This window comes from Typopeltis vanoorti, chromosome 10 (assembly GCF_054136105.1).
Source record: "Typopeltis vanoorti isolate ZY-2024b chromosome 10, IOZ_Tvanoo_1.0, whole genome shotgun sequence".
NCBI classification, from domain to species: Eukaryota; Metazoa; Arthropoda; class Arachnida; order Uropygi; family Thelyphonidae; genus Typopeltis; species Typopeltis vanoorti.
Window position 1 is genome coordinate 8,319,907 of NC_143558.1, and position 26,314 is coordinate 8,346,220.

The following is a 26,314-nucleotide window of genomic DNA, read 5'->3' on the forward strand; positions in this document are numbered from 1 at the left end:
TCTCTTATTATAGAGGTGGGTATAAAGGCTTATGTGTTGGCAGTTCATGTTTTGTTTATTTAATGTTTTAATTCGTAACACAAGAAAAATAAGAAAATAATGAATATTTATATACTTATTTGTTGATTTTTTCTAGTGTTATAATCAGCATCTTCAGAGCACAAAAAACAGTTTATCACACTATGGAACAGCAACAGTTAGTTAACAGTGGCACCAGTTTAATTGTAATGGATAACACAAAGAACAAAAGTCCTAATTGGCTCCATCTATTGTTGGATAGAGAGGGGATTTGACAAGTATTAATTTGATCTTAAAATGACTGTCTCCCAGATTTTTGTTAAATTGATACAGCCATACTTGTCAAGGTTTAGAGAATATTTTAAAGATGAGCTGATTCCAAAAACCGTCTCTCTGACTAATCATGGCTTGTGGTGACACTTTTGTTTTTCTCCATTTGATCCTGTGTGAAGAAGTATCCAAGGCATGGTCTTCTAGTCTGACATGCCATAACGATTGTAGGTATTTTTTATGTTCTCTTAGGCAGATGTTAACATTTTCTTCCTGTCTGTCTATAGTAAGCTAGGTCACAATTACAGAGCACTTAATATACTCCTGGATGTGAAAATGGAGACAGTTTGTCCTTAGATGAATGGATCAGAGTTGCCAGTTTGATATATGGTTTAAATGTGTTGAGGAGTTGATTTTTCTATTTTTTAGGATTTTAAAGGGTCAAAGCTGTATAACTGAGAGGAGACCTCCACATAGCCTTAAAAGGAATGCGGAGAACCGACCAGGACTTCTGACCTAATGTCCAATCCTCACCTTCTCGTGATGCACTCTGTTGGGTATCTACTTTGATACTGAACGAACGAGGATGGGTTGGCAATTTGGAATTTAGCCGACCAAATTGTATTCTTATTGGTTAAACCAAAATAAAAAATGATGGTACAACATGACAAAATTTCATGCCGGCTGGGGCGTCGCCCGGTTAAACAAGGCCCCCGTTGTTTTCGCCAGGGAACCAGGGCGAACAGCGAAAAGTCAGCTACTGGAACAAATCTGAAAACAAACCCCAACTCAACATCACCAGAGTTAAAGATCGGTACTATCAACGTAAGAAGCCTGAATGGCAAAGAAATGGAGCTAGCCGAGGAATTAGATAAGTACCAGATCGACATAATAGGGGTGACTGAAACAAAAAAGACCAAAACTGGTGAGATCTTTCTGAGCAATAAATACAAAATGTTATATTCAGGCAATGACAATCAAGGAAAAGAAGGAGTACCCATAGTATTCAACACAAAATACGAGGCTAATCTTCTTGAATGGCAGTCAGTCTCAAGTAGAGTCATGTAGGCAAATATGAGAATGGGGAACTGGACAATGAGACTTATTTGTGCCTATTTTCCCACCGAAGGTTCTACTAAGGTAGAAGTGGAGGAATTTTTTGACGCTCTAGGAAAAAGCAACTGACACAATGAAAAAGGAAAAGTTGGTCCTTGTTGGGGATCTAAATAGCAGAGTAGGAAATGATTGTGAGACATACAAAAATATTTTGGGAAAATTTGGAGAAAAGAGCAAAGCTAATAATAATGCAAATATCTGTTGGATTTCTGCTCAGGACATGGACTGGTTATTACTAACACCATGTTCCAACATAAAAATGTGCACAAATTCACATGGAGAGAAGAGGCTAGGAATAAGAAAAGTCTCATTGACTATGTTATTGTTGATAGTGATGTTTTCTCCCTGGTGCAGGACACCAGAGTGTACAGAGGATTTGAAATTGGAAGTGATCACTATTTAGTCTTGAGCAGGATAAAATTGAATTTCATATTGAAAAGAATAACATGTAAGAAAGTTTTAAAGTGAATAAAAATTGAGCAGCTCTCAGATGTGAACTGTAGACTAAAATACAGAAAGATTATTGAAAAGAAAATGAAAGAGTTTGAGAACAGGAATCAAACCTTGGAGATTCAGTGGCAAACTCTGAAGAAAACATTGATTGATTCTGCCAGAGAGGCATGTGGTGAGGTTGTGTGCAAGGATAAAAAAAATCAGAACTCCCTTGTGGACACAGGAAGTTAAAGAGGCAGTGAAGGAAAAGAAGAAAGCATATCAAAAGTTCCTGGCAAATAAGTCAGCTTTTACTCTTACAGAATACAGAGACAAATATAAGAAAGCTAAACAGTGTGTAAAACTAGCTAAACAATAGTCATGGGAGGACTTTGGCAAGAATATAGAAAATAAATATCAAGAAGGTGGGAAAATATTCTGGAGGTTGTTGAAGAAGCTTAGGAATGGAGGAAAGAGTGCTGTAAAAGGAGTTAGAGATGATAAAGGTGACATGAAAATGGGAGAAAAAGATATCCTTGAAGTATGGAGTAAATACTTTGAAAATTTGCTAAATGAAGTGCTAAATGAAACAAGCAGTGATGACAGCACAGTGATAAAAAACACTGACCAGGCATGCAGTCAGGAATACATATCCATGCTTGAAGTAGAAAAAGCCATCAAAGGCCTGAAATGTGGAAAGGCAGCAGGAGTAGATGATATTCGACCAGAAATGCTGAAGTATGGTGGTATGAAAGTCTTACAGTGGCTGCACTGCATAGTTCAGAAAGCCTGGACAGAGGGACGAATTCCCGATGATTGGAGTAGAGCTCTCATAGTACCCATATATAAAAAGGGAAATAAAACTGAATGTGAGAATTACAGAGGTATTTCCCTACTGAGTGTTCCTAGCAAGATCTATGCAAGTATACTTGAGAAACGGTTGAGAAGAATTGTGGAAGAAAAGCTTGGTGAAGAACAAGCTGGATTCAGGCCAAATAGAGGCTGTCAGGATCAGATCTTCACTTTACGACAAATAGTCGAGAAAGCATGGGAATATAACAAAGATCTGTATTTAAGTTTTGTCGATTTGGAAAAGGCATATGACAAGGTGCCAAGAGAGAAGCTATTCAATACGCTAAAAGTTATATGGTGTCAATGGGGCATTATATCAAGCAATACTTAGTCTTTATTTGAGTTGTAAGTCAGCAGCTAGAATTGAAAGAAGCACAGGAAGATGGTTTAATGTTAAATCTGGTGTGAGACAAGGATGTACATTATCCCCTCTGTTATTTATTATCTATATGGATCACATTATGAAGGAAAGTGGTATTAAACCTGATATCAAAATTGGAGATGTTAATGTCAGCTCTTTGCTTTATGCAGATGATGTTATACTTCTAAATAAATCCGCTACAAGTCTGCAAGATTCTCTGACTAAATTGAATAGCTGTTGTAATAGATATGGTATGAAGGTCAGCAATAAAAAGACAAAGACAATGAAAATAGGCAGAATCATTGAAAATGTCAACTGTGTTGTGAATGGAGAACCTGTGGAACAAGTAAAACATTTCAGCTACTTAGGCACGATTTTTACTGAAGATGGTAAATTAAATATAGAAATAGACAACAGAATCAGCAAAGCTGGTATGGTGGGAAGTCAATTGAATAAATTCATATGGAATAAGAGAGAAATTAGTCGGAATACTAAATTAGCTGTATACAAGACAGTGTTCAAACCAGTTTTAACTTATGGATCTGAGAGCTGGGTCAGAAGTAAAACACTTAACCAAAGACTAGAGACCGCAGATATGAGAGTCCTGAGAAAGATTAGAGGCTTGAACAGATGGCATCAATGGCAATATCATATTAAAAACAATGATATTAGGAAAGAACTTGACATTGTCAACATCAAGGAATGCGTTAGCAGAGCTAATCTCAGGTGGTATGGTCACTTAAATAGAATGGGAGAGGAAAGATTAGCAAAACAAGTGTTCTCTGCTAGTTGGCAGGAAAACGACCCAGAGGAAGACCAAGATATAGGTGGATTGATACGGTACAAAGTGCCTTAGACGATAGAAATATAAGATCTGATAATGTTGGAGTCTTGACAAGTAACAGACTGATTTGGAGGAAAATTGTAGATAGGAAGTTAGTAATGATGTAATTTTTTCATGTGGTATACTGTGATATCCTGTACACCCCTTGAGGGTACATGGCAGGAATTTGATGATGAGGAGGTGGAGGATTTTGAAATTGAGTGTGTTTTGTTTGGATACTGCAACCAGTGTATCCAAGAATGGTAAAGACCTGTTTGTTTCTAATTCGCCAGTGAATTTAATTCGAAGATAAAAGTTGTTGAGATAAGTGACAAAATCTTTTAATTGGGTAATAGAACTGGCCCAGGTGATGCAAATATCATCAATATATCTTTGCCAAATTTTATTATTATTATTACCCGACACCTCTAGGGAGTCCAAAGATTCATCAAGGGAAGGCACCTACTCTAGAACTCTCCATCTCCACCAACTACAGCGAACCACATCATTGTGTTCCTGGATACTGTGAAAGGCTTTTATTTAAACCACTTGATGGTTTGCTAACAAGGGAGATAGAGAGGAGATCCCATTGCTAGTCCTTCCTTCTATTCAAAATATTCATCTTATAATTTGATATATGGTGCAATGTTTAAAGATGCAAGGTACTCTCCAACTTCTTTGCTATCAAAATATCTAGTAAAACCACTAAGCCCTTAAACTGATCAAACATTCTCTTATATAGAATGCAATGCAGTTCATAGAAAGCATCAAAAACATCACACTGGTTTCTATTGACATGCTTGCAAGCCTGTATATAGTAAATCTGTTCATCAACATATTAAGAACAGAAATCATACATTTAAACACTGCATCAATACAAGAGTAGTTATTAGACCTGATATCAAAATTAGAAATGTTAATAAAACTTGATGTCAGATCAGACCCTCATTTTATAGTTGAGAAATAATGGGAATAATAACAAGGATGTCTATTATATTATAAAGGTAGGTATAAAGGCTTATGTGTTGGCAGTTCATGTTTTGTTTATTTAATATTTTAATTCATAACGCAAGAAAAATAAAAAAAAATAGGAAGATGGTTTGATATAAATTCAGGAATTTGAAATTAAATAATTTCAAATTCCAAAATGAATATCTTGAACAGAAGGAAGGGCTAGCAAAGGGATCTCCTCTCTCTCCCTTGTTAGCAAACCCTTTTCATGGAGATTTGTGATTAAAAAAAAAAAAAAAAAAAACTTTTCACTATTAAGGAATACAACCTAAAATTTGGCAAAGATATGTTGATGATATTTCATCATCTGGCTTGGTTCTGTTGTCGAATATAGAAGATTTCATCACTACCTCAGCAATCTTCACTCAAATTGAATTCACTGTTGAATAAGAAAGAAACAGGTATTTACTGTTTTTAGATAAATTCAGGAACCAAACAGACTTAATTTCTCAGTCTATAGGAAGCCAACAAACTCAAGCCATTACCTACATGCCACATCCTACATCGTCTGGTGCAAAAAAAAAATAGGTATCACCTGTTCCCTACATGAAAGAACTTACAGAATTTCCATTAACATAGGAAAAAGGAACCAGGAGTTACAATACCAGAGTTCAATCATACTAAAAATGGCTACAATGGAACATTAATAATAAATCTTACATCAACCTTTAAAACAATCAGACGAACAAGAAAATCAAAACTGCAGGAGACTTGTAACTCTCTTATATATACAATCAATCGCAGACAAAATAGCAAGGTTGCCTTGCTATTTTGTCAACGAAATATAAAGGTCACCTTCTACCCATTCAACAAGATCTAAGTGTTGGAATCACTTGATTGGCTACGAGAGATGCATATTGCTGGCTGTTAACAGTGTAGGACTGAGCTCCTCGAAAAAGAAAAGTCTAATTAATTCTGCTGTAAAACCACACCAAACAGTGACCTTTGGGGAATGAAGCAGAATCTGTCACATGGCATGTGGGTTTGCAATTGCCCAAATTCTGTTTGTGCGTATTCACAGCACTGTCCAGATGGAAATGAGCTTGGAAACTTGGACGACTGGCCATAGAAGTGTTCCATGGCCAGTCCTTTATTCTTCTAACACTGTGGCTACTTCCTCCACTGTCTGCTGTTCGATAGGCTTCTTTCCTCTGCTAGGTTCAACAGGTAAGGAACCTCTCTCTTCAAATTTCCAGATCATTTTGCTTAAACCATTTGCAGTCATAGGACCCATTTTTAATTCTTTTTCTGAACTTTACGAGAAGTGTGTGATCCTTTGGTAATGGTGACATTGTGCTTTAATACTTTGTCTGTTCACAGGCAATGAACTGACACATTCCTCAGCTACCTGCTTTTATAGAAGCTTGTTTCGAAGCATATGTTATTGGGGACATTTATTATTTGCATAAATGGTATGGTTGCAGCATTTCATTGCATACCAGATGTATCATATGTAATTTGCATGTATTGCAGCCCCATATATTGTCCCAGTGGCAACTTTCAGAACTAATGTTCTTTTTTACAAAATAAAATTCCATTGCTGCACACATCATCATGTTAAATATTAAATCGTTCCATTGAGTGCTTACCCAGTTACAGCCTTTCGAAATGTGAACCTTAATTATAATCACCCTGTAGATTACCAATTTTTTTCTCAAGCTCATTTAAAGAACCAATTAAAATGATGAAACATCCTCTACAATGCAAGAGAAAACAAGGGATGATTTTACATTAGGTTTTGTCTTCATTAATTCATCACAACATGCTCATATTTACCAGTAGCATACAGCAGTCCACGAATGAGCACATAATAGCATAGCAATTGAATACTTTCCATTGTTATTCATGTTCAAATATTTTCACTAAGTTTGTTAACTGTTATTACCTAATGGAAGTTTTTCCACTTGGTTATACTATAAATTGAAGATACCAAGAAATTATATACTTGGTTTAATCCTTTATCCAAGCGTAAGCAAACAAAGTTTGTGCTTGAAGTATTTTCAGGACTGGGCAACTTGTATATAGAAGCAAATGACTTCACATCACTTGCCTTAGTATCCCATAATGCAAAGCACATATCCTTACGGACATGTATAATTTTATGTATTATGGGAAGAGTCACTATCCAGACCGGTTTTGACCTTAGTGAGGTCTCATCAGTGAGAGCCAGACCCAGAGGTGATACTAAAGTTGAAGTAATGCAGAAGTCTGTTTTCTAGGTTTTCAGTTTATTCATGTAATTATCCTGATGAATTGACACAAAAGAATTTCACAAAATTAGTTGAGAAATTAATTAAAAAAAATAGATTTTTTTATTTTGTGGAATAACATTGAAAATCATATTCCTATTCTGTAGGTTAGTGTTTTTAGGATACTGTATTCTTGAGCTAGATGATGGTGTGATTATTTGTGGAAATTTTTCTATAAATAGAAAGATAATGTACCATTTAGAAGGTGTGTGACTAGTGTATCTAGGAAGGATAGTCAGTCATTAGATTCTTGTTCCATTGTAAAGTGGATTTTTGTGGTGTTGGCTATTTAAATGCACTAATAATGAATCTAATATGTCTGAACCATGCAGCCAAAAAGCAAACACATCAACATACCATAGGTGTGTGTTTGCTATTAAATATCAATATAGAGTGGCTGTGCTGATTGCTTGGTTCTCCAAATGTTCTATTGTAAAGTGGATTTTACAATTTTATAAACAACTAGATGAGGCAGTCATGGGGGAGCCCATGACTGCCTCATCTAGTTGTTTATATATTTTTTCTTTCCATGTGAAATAACCAATATGTATTGTAAATTTGAATAATTCAATTATATCTAGTGGGGAAAAATGACTAACATTTTGTACTCTAAAGATGCTATATATATATGAAATATCATTTTTTTTTTCTTCTGTTGTGTATTAAAACTGTTAAATAAACAAAAAAATCAATTATTGGTGAGTACAATGAAAGAAAATGAAAAGTTGGTTCAATATGTGTGAAGATGAGTTTCGGAGGGATGGTTACTAGAAGCTGCACATTTTTATAATCTCAGGGGAAAATGGAGGGGGACAATAAGTTAGGACAATGTCTTTAATAATATCTATACAGGAACAAGGCAGTAACAGAACCCGATGAGAAAGTGATTGGTGCAAAGTTGAGGGAGGCATCGTATATGAACTATTTTCTTTTTCAGGATATCATCAAAAGAGCAGTGCTAATTGTTGAATAGAACAGATTGTGAGCAGTTAGTTGAATATAGATGAATATATTATAATATAATTTCAACTAGCATGGCTATGAAACTAATAGTAATTTATGATAATTCTTTATCATATATTGTTCACAGAAATCATATGTGGGGAGGTCATAGTATTGAGTTAATATACATCATTTAATTTTACTTTCAATCTTTAACTTTTAAAATATAATGCTTTTGTTTGTGCAGCCGGCAGCTGGAACAGGAAAGTGGGTAAGTGCCTATGTAGTTGTGTAGCTCTTATGTCTCACATTTTCTTTTGATTTAGATCTCTTGGATTAGTCATAATTTCTCTCTCTCCATGTCATTTTTAAGAAGACAAAAATTCCTGCTTTATTAATATCTACTCATTCATATTACCAGTGTGCTTTTAGGTCTTCAGCATTTTGTGAATGGATCACATGGAGAACAGAAATTGCAGTATCACATACTGCATTTTCACTTTTTTTGCTGTAAGAATATATACATAATATAAGAATATATACAAAAGAAAGGCATCAAAAATTTCATAAAATGGTATTTTTAGGATCAAAATTTTTTTAAAACATGATCATCAATAAATTCCTGATATGCACCTTCAGGGGATACATAGTTTCTGAGATATTTTCTAGACACAAGTGTGTCCGAAAAGAAAGGTGCCGTTTTCACTAATGTCCTGATCAGAGATACTATTCTTCTCACACAGAACATATTTCCACCCAAAATCAAGACCCTGTTTGAAAGGTACTTCACTTCAAATATTTTGTGTGGCAAAATAATTTCTACTGCAAAAAGAAGATATGGCCATGGGCTCACCACTTTTCCCTCCTACAGCTAACTTTTACATGGAAGACTTTGAGCAACGTCCTCTAGATTCAGCAAGCATAAAGTTCCAAGTCTGGCTCAGATATGTTGATATGTTCACCATTTGGCCACAAAACATTAAATACATTCCTAGGCCACCTGAACAAACAATACGAACATATCCAGTTTGCCATCAAGATTGAAAACAATAACTTTTCCTTTTCTAGACACTTGTCGCATGTCTTCTCTCTGGCTTCCTTTCATTCATACACAGGCCAATATACACAAAAATTCATACCACCATCCAACACAAAAACTAGGGATCATCAGCACCCTCAAACATAGAGCCCTAACAATTTACTCCAATGAGTAGGCACTGAAGAAGGAATATGAAATTATTAGCCAAACATTTATAAAAAATGGCTACCACAAAAAAAATTTCAAAAGATCCTCCACAATAATACCATGAAAAGCAAAAAATATTACAATGCCATAGCCATACCATACATTAGGGGAATATCAGGAAAAATAGAACACTCCATAAATACAACATTAAGGCAACCTTCAAACCTCCTGCAAAATTAAAGAATATAACTCAGCCTGTCCAAAGATCCCCTTCCTTACCTTGCCCACCCGGGGGTTTACAAAATTCTGTGCACCTGCAACCTACCCTACATAAGGGAATCAGGGAACACCATTCAAACAAGAAAATACAAATACAAATGTTACATTAAATTTTTTCACTATGGTAAAACAGGCCTGTCAGACCATGCACTTCAAACATGTCACAGAATCAACTGGAAGGGCACCAAGTCCCTACACCACACCAAAACCTGGTTTGAAATAAAGTTCAATGAAGCCTGTGAGATGCTGAAATATCATCCAAATCTCAACATGAATGATGAATTAGTAATCCCAAGAATCCAGAGGAACCATCTGCAACCTATATAGCATTCAGAACATGATGGCAGAACCCTAACACAAGAAAACCCTAATATAAGAGGACTGTAGAGATGTGTTTAATGTAGTTCCACTATAAAACCTTTTTTTTTTTTTTTTAATCATTTGTATATTTTTATATTTATTATGTATAAGAAATTTATTTTATTTGGTAGTTAATTTATATTTGTATGTATAATTATTTATTTATTTATTATTGTATTTTTGCCAGAGGTCAGGCTAGAATAAACGATTAACAAAGCATTTAGATCTATCTTGCTTGTGTCCTGTGCATATGTTTGTTTTCCTGGTGATGACCTTAATACAGGATCTCTGTAAATGTTATATAGAAATTCTATAGGATGATTTGAAGAGATTATTCATTTGAATTTAAATAAGTTTAAAATGAACTTAAGTAACTTTTAATTATATTTAAATAATTTTTAAATGTCATTTTAATAGATAATTCAATTTGATTTTGCTGACCAAGGATAGTGGATGTCATATCAGTTGGATCAGGTGTAATGTACTTTGTGCTGAAAACAGATTGTTTTTGTTTAAAGATACCAAAAAATTATATACTTGTTTTAATCCTTTATCCAAGTATAAGCAAACAAAGTTTGCGCCTGAAGTATTTTCAGGACTAGTGCAACACGTATTTAGAAGCTAATGACTTCACATCACTTCCTTAGTATCCCATAATGCAGCACATATCCTTGTGGGTATGTATAATGCTGTGCATTATGGAAAGGGTCACTACCTTAGACTGGTTTTGACCTTTATTGAGGTCTCATCAGTGGGAGCAAGACCCAGAGGTGATATTAATGTTTAAGTACCAAAGTCATATTTTCATATATGAGTAGCCGAAAGATGTTATCACACCTTATTATTAACATACTCTAGATTAGAGATAGTTGTTGGAAGTTTTTCCACTTGTTTAAACTATAAATTAAAGATACTAAGAAATTATATACTTGGTTTAATCCTTTATCCAAGTGTAAACAAACCAAGTTTGCGCCTGAAGTATTTTCAGTACTGAGGCAACTCCTATACAGAAGCTAATGACTTCATATCACTTGCCTTAGTATCCTATAATGCAGTACATATCCTTGCAGGTATGTATAATGCTATGCATTATGGGAAGGGTCACTACTCAGACTTTTTTTGACCTTTATTGAGGTCTCATCAGTAGGAGCCAGACCCAGAGGTGATATTAAGACATTGACAATTGACATTTATTTCTTTAGGGGTGAAGCAAGATGCTTTTCATATTCCCTGCTATCTGTTGTGGTTACAGTGAGGGTAAAATTTATGAGCAGTTTGCTCGCCCTGAATGGAAATGGAGATTATGCATCGCTGTAGGAGGCTAATATAGTTTTTGGTCTTCTATGTTTGAATATGTCCATTGCCTCATATGCTGCAGCTTGCTGAACCAAATCGTGGGTGTGTGGACGTCTTTAGGAAAAACTTGGATGCTAAGGATTGTAGAAAAGAGAAAATATAGGGAATATTTGTATCTCTATGAAGTTGTTGCTAACATACCACGGGGCGTTCAGAATCATTCTCAAGCACCTGTTCTGTACTCGTTGTATCTTGATAATGTTAGTATTAGAGGTGTTGCTCCAGGCCGGAGAGGCATAGGTGATTATAGGATGAATTGTCATCTGGTATAGCTGCAATTTGATTCTGTTGCTGAGCTTGCTATTTCTGTTAATCAGCGGATAGATCTGAGCTATGGCTTTATGCATGTAGACTTGATGTGTTGGTTGAAAGATAGCTTTTTGTCGAGAATTACACCAGGTATTTTGTTTCCATCTGCCAGGGAATTTTAGTATTGAACAGTAACACATCTCCTGCAGGAGACATTGGCCTTTTCGAGAAAAGAACGGCTGAGCTTTTCTGGGGGTTGACTTCCAATCTCCATTTAGAGAACCAACCCTCCAGCTTTAGAAGGTTTTCTTGAAGCTTTCTGGTAATGAAATGGGGTTGGAGAGATCTGGTTAGTATTGCTGTATTGTCCACATATAAGGCCAAAATGGAAAACATCGGATTGTGCTGGATGTCCGACATGTATACAGAAAACAGCAATGGAGCCAGTAGGGATCCCTGCAGCACTCCAGCAAAGATATGGTGCTGGGACGATGTAGAACCATTGATTGTGACTTGCATTGATCTATTCTGAAGATATGAATGGATTAGGTGAACCATTTTTAGTGAGGTACCGGCTGAGATAAGTTTGTGTATGAGTCCAAAATGCCAGATTTTGTCAAATGCTTTGGATAGATCTAGGAAAACAGCTCCTGTGCACTGGCACCAGTTATAGCTGGTGGTGATGTATTCCACAATTCTGTGGATTTGCTGGGTAGTACTATGGTGTTGCCGAAAACCAAACTGTTCTTTAGGGAGGATGTTTAGGTCATTTACTGAGGTTTGGAGTCATGAGAGGATGACCTTCTCCACAACCTTACCCAGTGTGAAAGTAATGCCAAAGTCATATTTTCTTATATGAGTAGCCAAAAGGTGTCATCACACCTTATTATTAAAAATACTCTAGATTAGAGATAGTTGTTGGAAGTTTTTCTGTTTGGTTAAACTATAAATTAAAGATACCAAGAAATTATATACTTGGTTTAATCCTTTATCCAAGTGTAAGCAAACAAAGTTTGCCCCTGAAGTATTTTCAGGACTGAGACAACTTGTATATAGAAGCTAATGAACTTCGCATTACTTGCCTTAATGCATAGCATTATACATACCTGTAAGGATATGTGCTTTGCATTATGGCAGGCATGTCAAACACGCGGCCTGCCGACAAGTAACATGCATCCTGCCAAACTTTGTAACTAATATGGTTATTTAACTTTTGACAGCACCGAATTAAATAAACATATTTAAAAAATTAACATTTTCACTTAAGATTATTTTATATGCCAAACTACTCTGCAGTTTGACATATAAAAAGAAGGAAATAATGTTCTATTTGTCATTTCAAAAAATCTTGTTAACCACTGCTTAAATATCGAATTTTAACGAGCGAGTCTGCATACACAGCTACATCCACTGACCACAGCAGTCGGAGACTAGCTGTTAGCAATTTTCAAGTCGTAAGAAAGTGTAGTGTTTTCTTTATAATTAATAAAGAATTTATAAAAATAATGTCAAAACCTTCAACCAATATGAGTAAAAAATGATTAACTGAAGAAGAACATCATAGTTTTCAAGAAAAATGGGAGTTACAATATTTTTGTATTTATTCAAGAAAAAAAAATTATGCCTGATATGTAGAAACTATTCCAGTTTGCAAAGAATATAATATTAAAAGCATTATGATACAAATCATAAAGAAAACTATGAAAAATATGTTGTGAAACTTCATGAAGATAAATTGTCATTAAAGTTGACACTTCAAAATCAACAAAGTGTATTTACTAAACCTATTGAAGATAATAGAGCCACGTAAAAACCAGTTATTTGTTATTACATTTAACTGCAAGCATGTCAAAACCATTTACTGAAGGGCAATTTATTTGCGAATGTATCATTAAAGCAGTTGAAGTGTTGTGTCCTGATCAATTAAAGAAATTTAAAAATATAAACTTATCTCAAAATACCATTGCTAGCAGAATTGATGATATAGCCGGGAACTTAAGGAATCAACTAAAATCAATAATTCCAACATTTCAGAGTTATTCCCTTGCAATTGACGAAAGTACAGATGTATGGGATATCGCTCAGCTGGCTGTTTTTATTCGTGGATGTGATATGAACTTAAAAGTAAGTGAAGAACTTCTAGAAATTATTCCTATGCACGATACAACCACTGGAGTTGCTTATGGAAGTTTTGAATGAATACAATTTACTGTTAAAAAGCTAGTTTGTTTTGCAAATGGTGCTCCTGCCATGACTGTATTGTTAAAGGAGTTGTTACAAATTTAAAAGAAAAATGCAAAGAACAAGGTAATAATAATTTTCAACATTTTCATTGCATTATTCATCAGCAAGCACTATGCTCCAAAGTTTTAAATATTGGACATGTCCTAAATGTCAGTAAAATTGTAAATTATATTCGTGCATGTGGGCTTAATCATCGCCAATTTAGTAACTTTCTAGAAGATATAGAAAGTGAATATAGCGATCTACCTTATTATACAGAAATTAGATGGCTTTCCAGTCATAAAGTTTTAAAGCTATTCTTTGAATTGCTGGAAGAACTTACCATTTTTTTTTAGAATCGAAAAATTATGGATGTGAAATATTAAAAAATGATCAGTGCATAAAGGACATGGCTTTTTCAGTTGACATTATAAGTAAACTTAACCTTAAGCTACAAGGCAAACATCAAGTAGTCACCATGTTATTTGACAATATTAACATTTTCAAACAGAAATTCTTACTTTGGCAAAAACAAATTCAAAAAGAAAATTTATCCCATTTTGAATGTTGTCAATCATTATTACAAAAATCACTGAAATTGAAATTTTCAGAATATGCCAATCAAATTAAGTTATTAGAAAATGAATTCGAAAAAAGATTTTTAGATTTTAAGACATGAAAATCAGTTTCACCTATTTACTTCTCCTCTATCGATTGATGTTGAAACTGTTGATGACAATTTGCAGTTGGAATTAATCGAAATTCAGTGTGATTCCGTATTGAAACAAAAATATATGGATGTTGGAATTCCAAAGTTCTATAATTATTTATCAGTTGATCGATACCCCAATGTGTTATGTGCAGTTTGGCGTATTTTATCTATGTTTGGTAGCACATATTTATGTGAACAACTATTTTCAACTTTAAAGAATAATAAAACTCCGGAAAGATCAAGATAAACAGACCAGCATGTGCAAGCAATATTGAAAATAACTACAGCTCAACAAATTCAACCAAATTTTGAAGATTTCGTTAATGAAAAATGTTGTCAAGTTTCTTCAAAAAAATGATATGTATAATTTTATTTAAATATGTAAACTTTATATTTTATATGTATTTTTGTAACATGTTTGTATTTTGTACTTATATACTCTAATGTTAATATTAAAAAATCTGTTTCCTCTTTATTTCGAGATTTTTTTCTGTTGTGGCCTGCGGCTTGATGTATAATTCTTAATTTGGCCTTTGGAGATAAACAACTTTGACATGCCTGCATGATGGGATACTAAGGCAAGTGATGTGAAGTCATTAGCTTCTATATACAAGTTGCCCCAGTCCTGAAAATACTTTAGGCACAAACTTTGTTTGCTTACACTTGGATAAAGGATTAAACCAAGTATATAATTTCTTGGTATCTTTAATTTATAGTTTAACCTAGTGGAAAAACTTCCACGATCGTTTTTGGAATCTTCTGTAGCTCTACAACATTTTCTTTGATCTGAATCAATATGACCATCTTATATTACCAAAAATTTGGGTTACTATTATGAGACCATCAGCCCAGTAATCAAGATCTTATTGTTGCTATACAGGATACCAGTTAAGACTCTTGGACTATGCTATGTAATTCTCACTCTGTTGTCTGTCTTCCTTGCAACATGCATATTTTTATCTATAGCCTAGTGAAGATATCTTAAATTAAAAGTTACATATTCTTTTTAGATGTTTGTTTTTTTTCTGTTAACCAAAAACTTGAATTCTGAAGGACAGGTAAGATAAAAGAGGAGGGACAGCCTTGTTAATTGTAGTAGAGGACATTCCTCTGTCCACAGGATGGACATGAAAAATGACAGAACAGGTGATGGTTTTGAAGCTGTTTGGGTTGGTATTGTTAATGATTTGAAGCTGATAATGTACTGAATAATTATTGCTGAATTCATAGACAAATTGGTTAGGCTAGTAGGGAAGGGTGATTGTAATGTGGAATTTTAGTTTTAGCAATATTAAATATTATAGGAATTCTAATCTTGGTCATATGGATTGGAAAGAGGAAATATCATGTATAAGCAAAAAAGAGCAGATTTCTAAAGTTTCTGAGGGCTTAGGCAGTTTGTGATGAAAGCAGTACAAGGTTGTAGCTTTGGTTGATAACGTCACAGGATGTACTTGTGAATTGAGATCTCAACACTGCTACTAGTTAGCGAGAATGATCATGAGGTACTTCTTTTGTGAGGTGGATAAATTGTATAAAGGTCTTATTCAGAAAAAGGATATAATAGAACTTTGAAGTAGTTGATCATGAAAAGCAGTCTTCAACTTGGTAAGTAGCATGGAATGATGATGATGATAATCTGCAAGGAAGAGAAGCACAAAGCGTTGCACTTAGTTAAAATACACTTAACGATGGCAGCATACAACTAACTGCCTTTGTCACACTTTTGAACCTGTATACCAAGTGTTAAATAAGTAAAGTAGGAGGAAAATCAATAAAAAAAAAAAATGATGCAAGCATTGTGGAAACAGTTTCATGCTGACATGAAAACCAAGATCCACTTCTAAAAACCTAGGCCACACCCCGAAAAGAGAGAGGAGGCAGCATGGTTTTGTGAAGTAATCTTGCCTTAATAATTTATTCACTTTTTTATAATGAAGTAACAGTTGAACAATGATACAGTTGAACTGCCAGACTATACAGAGTGAAACTTAGTTATGTGCATTGAAGCAAAGGATGGCTATGAAGCTTGTGAAGTATATGGATAAGAGGGCAGCTGATAGACAGACCACAGAGAGTAGTATATGGGGGAGCTGAATTGAAGAGAAGGTAGATGACTAGGTCAGTACTTGGGTCACTGCTACTTAATTGGTATATGAATGATATAGCAAATGATTTAAGGGAAAATATCCAGTTGTTTGATGATACAAAACTTAGCAGAAGAGATACCCTTCACACACACACATATTTTCCACACAATCATTTTCCCCATTCACCCAATTCTCAATTCTGCCTTTGATTACTACTGTCCAATATATTAACGGGCACTCCTGAGATACTAATGACTGGGTCAGAGGCACTGCCAATTCCCTTTCACATTCTATCATACATGGTCAAATATACCACCTAATCTCATAGCTGTTTGCTCTAAAATTCCACAGTATCCTAAGCAACTCCAATTCATCTATCCCTATTCTCACATCAGTCCTTGTTACACCTGGCACTGCAGTATCTTCACATGGATGGTACATCCTTGTGAAATGATTCAGTAACTCCAATGTTCTGTCTGCTTCTGCCTCCTCCCTACCATTAGCATTCATTAAAGTTATCGCTACATAACTGTACCTTTTACTCACTACATAGTAAAATGACTCTGGAATTTCCCTTGACTGACTTGATTAATTTCCTCTCTGTTTGATAGTGCATTTCCATACCACACTGGTCACTCTTCTTTCCTTTGCTTTGTACTGCTTCTGAGCTTACTGATTTACTTTCTTCTTGTATACCCACCACCATACTTTCTTGACACCGGATGACACTGCTCATCTATTTGACTCATGCCTGATTTATCTTCCTGATACACAAATATACAGTTTAATATTACTTTCTTGAAACACCCATTGACCATCTTTCATGCTTACATCATTTTCTTGTGAATTCTTATACCATGATACTGTTTCATAAGCTTGCCATGATCATCTATTCTGTAGTTTCATATATATCTCTTCTTATATAAAAATAAAAATTCCATATCTGGAAATCTTTCTGCTCAAGATTGCATAATCACCCTCTCTCTCTGTTCAGGAACATTATGTATACTTTTGTATATCAACAAATCTTTCAATGCTGGCATTAGATCCTAGACTACTAGTCAATGTATAAATTCCATTTCTTCCATTCATTTGACCTTTCCTCCTTATAAGAACCAATCTGTGGCCCTATAGTTGAAGTTTCCCCAGTTACTTGCTCTGCACTAATTGTGCCAATTTGCTAATGCATGCTGTCTGCCTCCTCTACACAATCACCTTACACCTTGTATTGACTATCCCACTCAATTTTAGGTCACAAAAAAGCTACATTCAGAATCCTTTGATCATTCTCTTATAAAAACTAAATGGCTCTACCAAGTGATGTGGAAGTACAAAGCATTAAGGATTACTTTTAATTAAAAATAATTATTTGAAATAATTTTCATCGTAGCAGATTAAAGGGGGGGAAAAGTGATTTCGAATGCGGATATCATTAGTAGTAACAAATGTCTGCTTTGATTATTCATTTCATCTAATGATCATAATTTTAGTATTTAATTACTTATTCCTGAGATTAAATTAATCATTAATAGTCTTGTTGTGATATCTATATTGCAATCAGAAGTGTGTGGAATTTCTAAACTATAATTTATGTGTTATCATAATTTAATTACTTTTCAGCGCTACACAAAAGGAGTTAGCTGCTATTACTTCTTTGGTTGAGCACAATGTCAAAAAGGCTCAGGAAACTTCTGAATGCTTGGATCTGGATGAGATGTTTTCATTTCTTAGTGATGTCCAAGAAGCCCGTCCTAATGTTCAAGAATTTGTGTCAGAAATAGGACAGCAGATGGAAGCTTTGCTGCAAGATGTAGAAGCAAATGAGGAGGTAAATTAATTTGTCATTGTTTTTTGGGTAACATGCATTATTACTTAGCAGCAGTTTTATTTGACTCTCCCCCACAAAAGGCTGTAAACACTATAACATATTAGTGCTGAGGATGAGCTAAGAAATCTTTTTTAATATTTTTTTATTTTAATTTGTATATATAGTTTTTGATTTTTTTATTATATATTTACATTGTCCAAACACATTGCTCTGGAGTCCAAGTATGGAACTTTTTCAAGCCACTTCAGGCCTCCAATAAATGGGACAGTGGGCTCACATTGGGCAATGAAATTCACCTTCCACCTAAAGACAATCACAAAACATTCATGTCCATAGTGGAATTCAAAATCACAGCATTTTGGGACACAGATATATAATGGCAATGGATATATTAACCATTGCCATTATATTTCACAATGACATTACATTGTGAAAGAAATTATGGCTCTAGTAATTAACATGCAATCTAAACATGTCAAGATAGAGACCAGTGAATTATTTCAAATAACACTTTTTAGTATAAACAGCTCAAGTCATTAGATAAAAGATGAAGAAAAATGAATCACAAGAAAGAAAGTAAAAAAAAAAAACATCAGGGGAGGACATTTCTTTTTTACTTTCTTTCGTGTGCATGTAATCCTGCCAATTACTACCTCAACTCAGTGATTTAACTCTTAATGTCAAAATATAAAGGAAACACTAAACTTAACTATAACAAACTTGCAGCAGATTCATATCCCAGGATATAAACTTCTGAATGGGTGTTATAGGATATCAAGTGATGAAATGTTTCATTATATGGAAGGTGGGAAGAGAACACGGGGGCATTCATGGAAGTTAAATTTATTTTAACTTCCATAACTTAGGGGTAGTGAGTGCATCTAGTGTGAATGAATTTAAAGGAAGGTATGATAGCTGGTTTGGGTGATTTATAGCCTCCCTTGATTAGTCCTTGACTCCTGGAGGTCTCAGATAATAATAGTAATCATATCACCCCTACATCTTGTGTTCTCTTAAATTAATCTATTTAGTCATTTAACTGATTAAGATATTGAGTCTTCAGAAACCTTTATAACCAAAAGAAAAATCTTTAACTTACAAAAAAAAAGAACACAAATATATACAACATGAACTTACTATAACTCAGATATTCAAGTGCCAGTATATACTGCACATCACAACTTCAAACATGAAAAACACTTTATCTGCACAACTTTCTTCCAGTTACATAATCTAACAGTTATTTTTCTTTATTGATAAATAAACTAATAAATTTTCTTCAAACATACTGACTACAAGCTGGTATTCACCACAAGCCAAAAACTGGCAAACCTCCTAAAATCCACCAAACCTCACACACAAAAAGAAATATTTGAACAGCACAATGTAGTCTATAAATTTCCCTGCCAAAAAGACTGTGACATCACCTACACAGGTTCCACCATCAGGTCTTTATGGGCAAGACTACAAGAACACTTCCGTGACTGTAACATCCCCATTCCAGAACATTTAAACACTAAAAAACGCAACATCAAAAAGAAAAATCGTATACAAAACACAGGAAAAACGGAAATAGCTGTTCACGCCCTTGAACAAAAACACACCCCGCAGATAGACAAGGCCATCATAATAGACAGACAAGACAATGAAACAATGCTCAGAATATCGGAAACAATAGCTATAAAGTGTGACGCGAACTCTATCAACGTACACAGGCCCTACATAATCTCCGAGGTTTGGAAGCTGCACAACATAAAATTGAGGTCACAACCCCGACCAATAGGAGACAACACAAACACCTCTAAAGCAGAAGCACTCACCCGACCTGACATAGCTTCCACTTTCCCAATGTGTTCAGATGACGACCACGAATAGTCGAAACGGTCCACACCCCGTCAACCACCTTTCCCCTTCCCCCTCCCTATTTTTAAAAAAAAAAATTAACCCTTTCACTTTTTCCCCACCCTATATAAAAGTATATGTTTCTATATATTACGAAAAAAACCCGGGTTTTTCTAACTTATTCTACCAAACTGCCTACCCCCCCCCCCCCACACACACACTCTGCAGTTTTCGACATCGCAGACTGAGGAAAAGCCACAACACCCAGAAAAAGGTATGTGCAATTTTCTATTCCTTAGGCTACATATACTTTTTAGTACATCTACACTCATAATGCCCTAAGAATCCATGAGTAAATAGCCAATGACATCTAAACAGGGGTACTCCTAAACTGAAGCAAGCAAAATAGCTGTAATTATAATAGTTTATAAAGAGGAGTAACATGGGAGTTTTCCCAGAAATAATATACATAATAAATTTTCTTTTCTTGAACTCACACAGGAGGAAACTAATACAAAAACTGTTTGATATATGACAACATAATTTGATGTTGTCATATATCAGATTCTTCTATTATCTTAAATCATAGAACACTGAAAAAACATACCTTGTCTTTATCCAAGACCCTTTAATAACTTGATTTATTGTCAATAACTATTTGGGAAAATTGATCAAGGTGTAAACGTATAAGTATTTTAATACCAACTAGTTTCACCAAACTTAAGCTGTTTCTTCTCTTTTTACAAACGTTCCTGTGGTGGAAGTTATCAACATCTTAGGCACTTTATTTCCACAAGATATAATCTCACTGTACAATCATTGCCTAAATTCAAACTATTTTTCTTGGAAGAAAACTATTTACCAACAATTGACTGGCAATGGGTAGCCCCCTTTCACCTTCTTGTGCTGACCTATTTATGGAGATCTCAAAAATAGAATTCTATCCCAAATAAATCCTAAACCAATAATTTGGTGAAGATATGTAGATGATATCTTCATTGTATGGAACCACAACAAAGATGACCTAATTGATTTTCTCAATAAAATCAACTCCTTTCACCATTCTATTAAATTTACTCTAGAACTTGAAAAAGACAAACAACTACCATTCTTAGACATCTTAATTAAGAAGCAAGTTAATCAGTCTACAGGAAACCTACAAATACAGGACGTTATCTACATCTCAGCTCCTTACACTACATTTCTCACAAACTCAGCATAGTACACATACTAAAGAAAAGAGCTGTCCGCATTACAACAGATGAAAAGGACCTCCAAAATGAATTAATATTAATATCTAATAACCTCGCCTTGAATGGCTACCCACGAAGACTCGTCAACAAAATCCTTTTCTCTGAACCACCACAAAGAGAATGAGAAGACACTCAATATATTACAACAATCACCATCCCGTATGTGAGCAGTGTCTCTAACAAGCTCGCTAATCTCCTCAAACCACACAAAATAAGAGTGACATTCAAACCTATAGAAACAATTCGTAAACTATTACGATCTCCAAAAGATACCCATCCTTTCTATAAGTATGCTGGAGTCTACTATATTCCATGCTCGTGTGGTTCAAGTGACATAGGCCAGACTTCGAGAAGCCTCTAGATTAGACAGAAGGAACACATTGGTTATGTTAAAAACAACAGACAAGACATATCAGGCCTGTCATCACATTTCTCCATAACAAACCACTTCATTGAGTGAGACAAAAGTTGTGCCCCTTACATAGAAGAAGACTACCTCTCGAATGTTTAAAGAAGCAGCCACAGTCGCACGCACTACAGATAACCTTAACAGGAACCAAGGTTTAATACTTCCAGAGATATGGAAAACCCAAATTAGATCTCTGAACACACAAGAAATGAACTTTAATGCTAACTATAGAATGTTCCTTAGCAACAACTAGTAAATCACGTACATGGATACGTGTATTATTCAGGTTCAATGCTATTTTAGTTTGTAACTATAATTTTTAGAATTTACAGTTAAGATCTATTTTGTGATATGTTTTAACCTTGATGCTTGTACCCTGACAATGCCAACAGCTTAAGTTTGGTGAAACTAGTCGGTATTAAAATACTTATCCATTTACACTTGATCAATGTTCCCAAATAGTTATTTACGTTAGTTCTGTGATCAAGAAAATACACGCTCATTTTTACTCTGAAACTTGATTTATTTTTTATATGAAAATAACAGCAAACTCCACTGAATAAACCATAAACTTCACTAAAACCACTTCAATTGCTTTATCATTTAGAACAAATTTACTTTCTATATGAAAGTCTAGCATACCTTGTTAAAGAAACGACTAAAAACATACTAATAGACTGAGAATTATAAATTATTATTATAATTCAAAACTTTTCTTCTGCTTTTCTTCTTTAACTTTTCTTCTACTTTCTGTTCAGTCTTCATATATTGAAGCCACAAAAACTCCATCGTTCTCTTCTGAACAGCTGAATGCTTACAGATTTTTTTTTACCATTCTTTTTACTCTGAAATACAATACATAACTTTTGCTTCAGTCCTTCATGTGCACCACTATTACTGGTAGTTAAAGTGTTGTGCTTGAAATAGTGATGAAGTTCCATTTCACAGTGCAGGAAAATTATTTAATGTCAAAATGAAACAATTAAGATTCATAACATTTCTTCATTTCACATTGTTTTATGCACTAAGGTAAGTTTGCTTAATTATTAATTATTTTCACAAAGTAAATACAGCAGTGACTTTTTCTCTTGTAAATGACATCAGAATGAATTTTTTTAAAATGTGTCTAGGTACAAAGGCTCTGGTACTGAATCAAACTCCCATCAATGGGAGTTTGATTCAGAGATTTATGAGGATTATGTCCATGAGTTAGTGTCTTTCTTTGAATTTCATAATAATATTAGTGCAAGATTTCTGATGTGCTCCATTTTACTAGGTGTCTAGTAGATTCATTGTCATTTGTATCTGCAAAATTAGCATATGACTAGATCGAGCTGAAGCCCTGTACCCCAATATGCAATGTTTACATAATTCTCTATACAGATTTTTCTATTTGTCTGTAATATCCACAAACTCCTGATACTTCAGGCTGCCATCTTTTTTTTTTTAGTTTTAGCTGATGAAGCAAAGATTGTAGTTAGGGTAGAGATGTGGATGTAGTTCAGATTATGTTTCTTGAGAATTTTTTCTAACTTGGCTGTAATGTAGCTGATACATGAGAGAGATAACCTCTTATTTTGCTATTGTCGATTTCTCATTTTGTTCCATCCACAAATCTAAGAAACTGTTACCAGATTCTTAGATTTTTGAGTCATTAATAATGGGCTTGAGCATGTAAATGACTATTGGTGTGGGCTGGTTCTCTCCATATTGTAAGCTTTAGCTTGTTTGAAGACAAGAAAGTCTGATGTCTAGAAAGGGAAGAAAATCTTTGGTTATTAATTTGATATTTGGATAAGAATATTTTTTCCAGAGTCTTGGTCTTAATTGGTAAGCACTTGTCTTTCTTAGAATATTTCCATATAGATGTTTGCTAACACAGGAAATATGATTTTTTATTACCAGTCCTGAGTTTTGTTTATAGGTAATATATTGTATACAAAGTAACCTGAATATAATGTTTTGAGTCATGACTGTTTTTGGGGAATTTATCTTCAAGTATATTGTTATTCATCTTTTTTCTCATAGAAGCAATAACACTACTGGAAGATAAACTTTTTAGGAAAATCAAGGCACTAAAACATTGTATACATTCAAATTACTTTGTATACAAGGACACTACCTACAAAGAGATCTCAGGCTTGGCAATGGGAAAGTCTCTATTTGTCTTGTTAGAAAATATTGAAGAGCCATAAGCACTTAACCATTTAAGTCAAAACTCTGGAAAAATACATTGCCAATGTTTTCCTTATGTGGAGTTATGGGTAGGACATGTTGCAGGTGTTCTTAAATCATCTGAACAACCAAGATCAAAAATTCAAATTCATCTATTCGTATAAATAACTCATATAACTATGTCACAAGTTTTTCTACAAGAAAGAAAGAAACATTCTTTCCATAGCCTACCTTTTCTCTGATACATAAGTGATATACTTTCAGTCACTAAGAATTTTTATTTGCAGTTTGCTTTGCTAATGACGGTGTACTGCATTCAGCCTATTCATTTGATAAATCACACAGTGCACAAATACCTTGGGCTTCAAGATTATCTGCAACAGATTCCTTAAACACTAATCTCTGTACCATCCTATGTTGGGGTGTGAATAGCTCTGTCTCACCCTCAATACTCCTAAAACACAGTATTCAATTTTTTCTTGTAAAAGGGATATCAGCTCACCTATCCATGCCATCAGTAATACACTAATCACCAGACAGGATCAGATTGCTCTCCTTGGTGTGACATTAACATCTAGCCTCTTCTGGCATAAACACATCATATCAGTACAGTCTGCCCATAGTTGAGAGATTCATAGCTGCAGAGTGTCAAGAAGAGTCGATTTATGTTGAAGGGGAGAAAAGAATAAATTGATGTTGAAAGTTTATTTTTCACTTGGTTAGAGTATAATAAATTTAGTTTAATCTTTTATCCAAGTGTGAGCAAAACAAAGTTTGCGCCTGAAAGTATCTTCAGGACTGGGGTAAGGTGGTACAACACCAGAGCAACACGTTTATAGGTAGAGATGACCTGCAAATGCTTCTGCCTGGTATCTCAGCTTGGGCCTGGCTCCCACTAAAGAGACCTCAATAAAGGTTGAAACTAGTCTGGGTAGTGGCCCTTCCCTTAATGCATAACATTAGACATATCCGCAAGGAGATGTGTTTTGCATTATAGGAGATACTGAGACAGGAGTTTGGTAGCTTGCTCCACCTTTGCAACGAGTTGCCTGGTGTTGTACCACCTTACCCCAGTCCTGAAGATACTTTCAGGTGCAAACTTTGTTTTGCTCATACTTGGATAAAGGATTAAACTAAATTTATTATACTCTAACCAAGTGAAAAATAAACTTTCAACATCTTTCTCTAAATCCAGAGTAATTTATTAAAAAAGGGTGGCACACCATTTAGCAACTTCTATAGGTAGAGATGACCTGCGAATGCTTCTGCCTGGTATCTCAGCTTGGGCCTGGCTCCCACAGAAGAGACCTCAATAAAGGTTGAAACTAGTCTGGGTAGTGGCCCTTCCCTTAATGCATAACATTAGACATATCCGCAAGGAGATGTGTTTTGCATTATAGGAGATACTGAGACAGGAGTGTTGGTAGCTTGCTCCACCTTTGCAACGAGTTGCCCTGGTGTGTTGTACCACCTTACCCCAGTCCTGAAGATGCTTTCAGGCACAAACTTTGTTTTGCTCACACTTGGATAAAGGATTAAACTAAATTTATTAGAATAAGAGGATGTACGAATTCGTCACCAACATGCAAAATCACGTGCTTTATATGTAAAATTTTTCAACTGTTACACAAAGAAAATAAAAGAATACCACTTTAAAATACCACTAAAAAAAAATACCACTTAAAAGAATACCACTTTAAAAACTAGAATGTTCATAAATGAAAAGCTAATTTTCCAATGTGTAATCATGAACACTCATCCCAAAAAACGGATAGATTACCCTATTATCAGAATGAATTCAACTTCTGCCTTGACACTTCTGCACATGGCCGAAGCATCAAGGGATCTCTCATCTGTGGTCAAACTGTAGCTTCCTCAGCCTCCAAAATACTAGGCATTCTTTTCTGCTCAAGATGCGACATCATTTGATCATCTGCTACCAACTGTCTGTAAATTCCAGATCTGCTCATCAGCATTGCTGTGCCCTGTTTTTTTCTACTTGTTGCGTATGGGACTGATGGGGAGAGGGAGAAGTTGACTCTGGAGTTAGTTCAGGGAACTATGCTCAGAACTGAGTTGAATAACATTTGATATACATCACAGAAAAACTGTTGACGCAACATAAACATATAAACTTTGAATCATAATACAAATGCCTGAATTTTATTTAAATTTTTTTTTATCCAAGAATATTGAAATACTCTTACAAGAGGTGAAGTATATATTGTATATCATAAATAAAGCAATTTTTGAAGTTTGGAATTTACAAGTACAGTGG

At 34.7% G+C, this 26,314-nt stretch overlaps 1 protein-coding gene across 3 annotated transcripts in view; it reads left to right on the forward strand.

Moving 5' to 3' along the window:
* Myo81F (unconventional myosin 81F) overlaps positions 1-26,314 on the forward strand; it is a 454,212-nt gene that overhangs the window by 209,560 nt on the left and 218,338 nt on the right. For all 3 annotated transcript variants that reach the window (XM_090398885.1, XM_090398887.1, XM_090398886.1), the window contains one exon: positions 18,150-18,357. In XM_090398885.1, the coding sequence (XP_090255011.1) occupies positions 18,150-18,357 (208 nt within the window). The remainder of the gene's footprint in view (positions 1-18,149; positions 18,358-26,314) is intronic.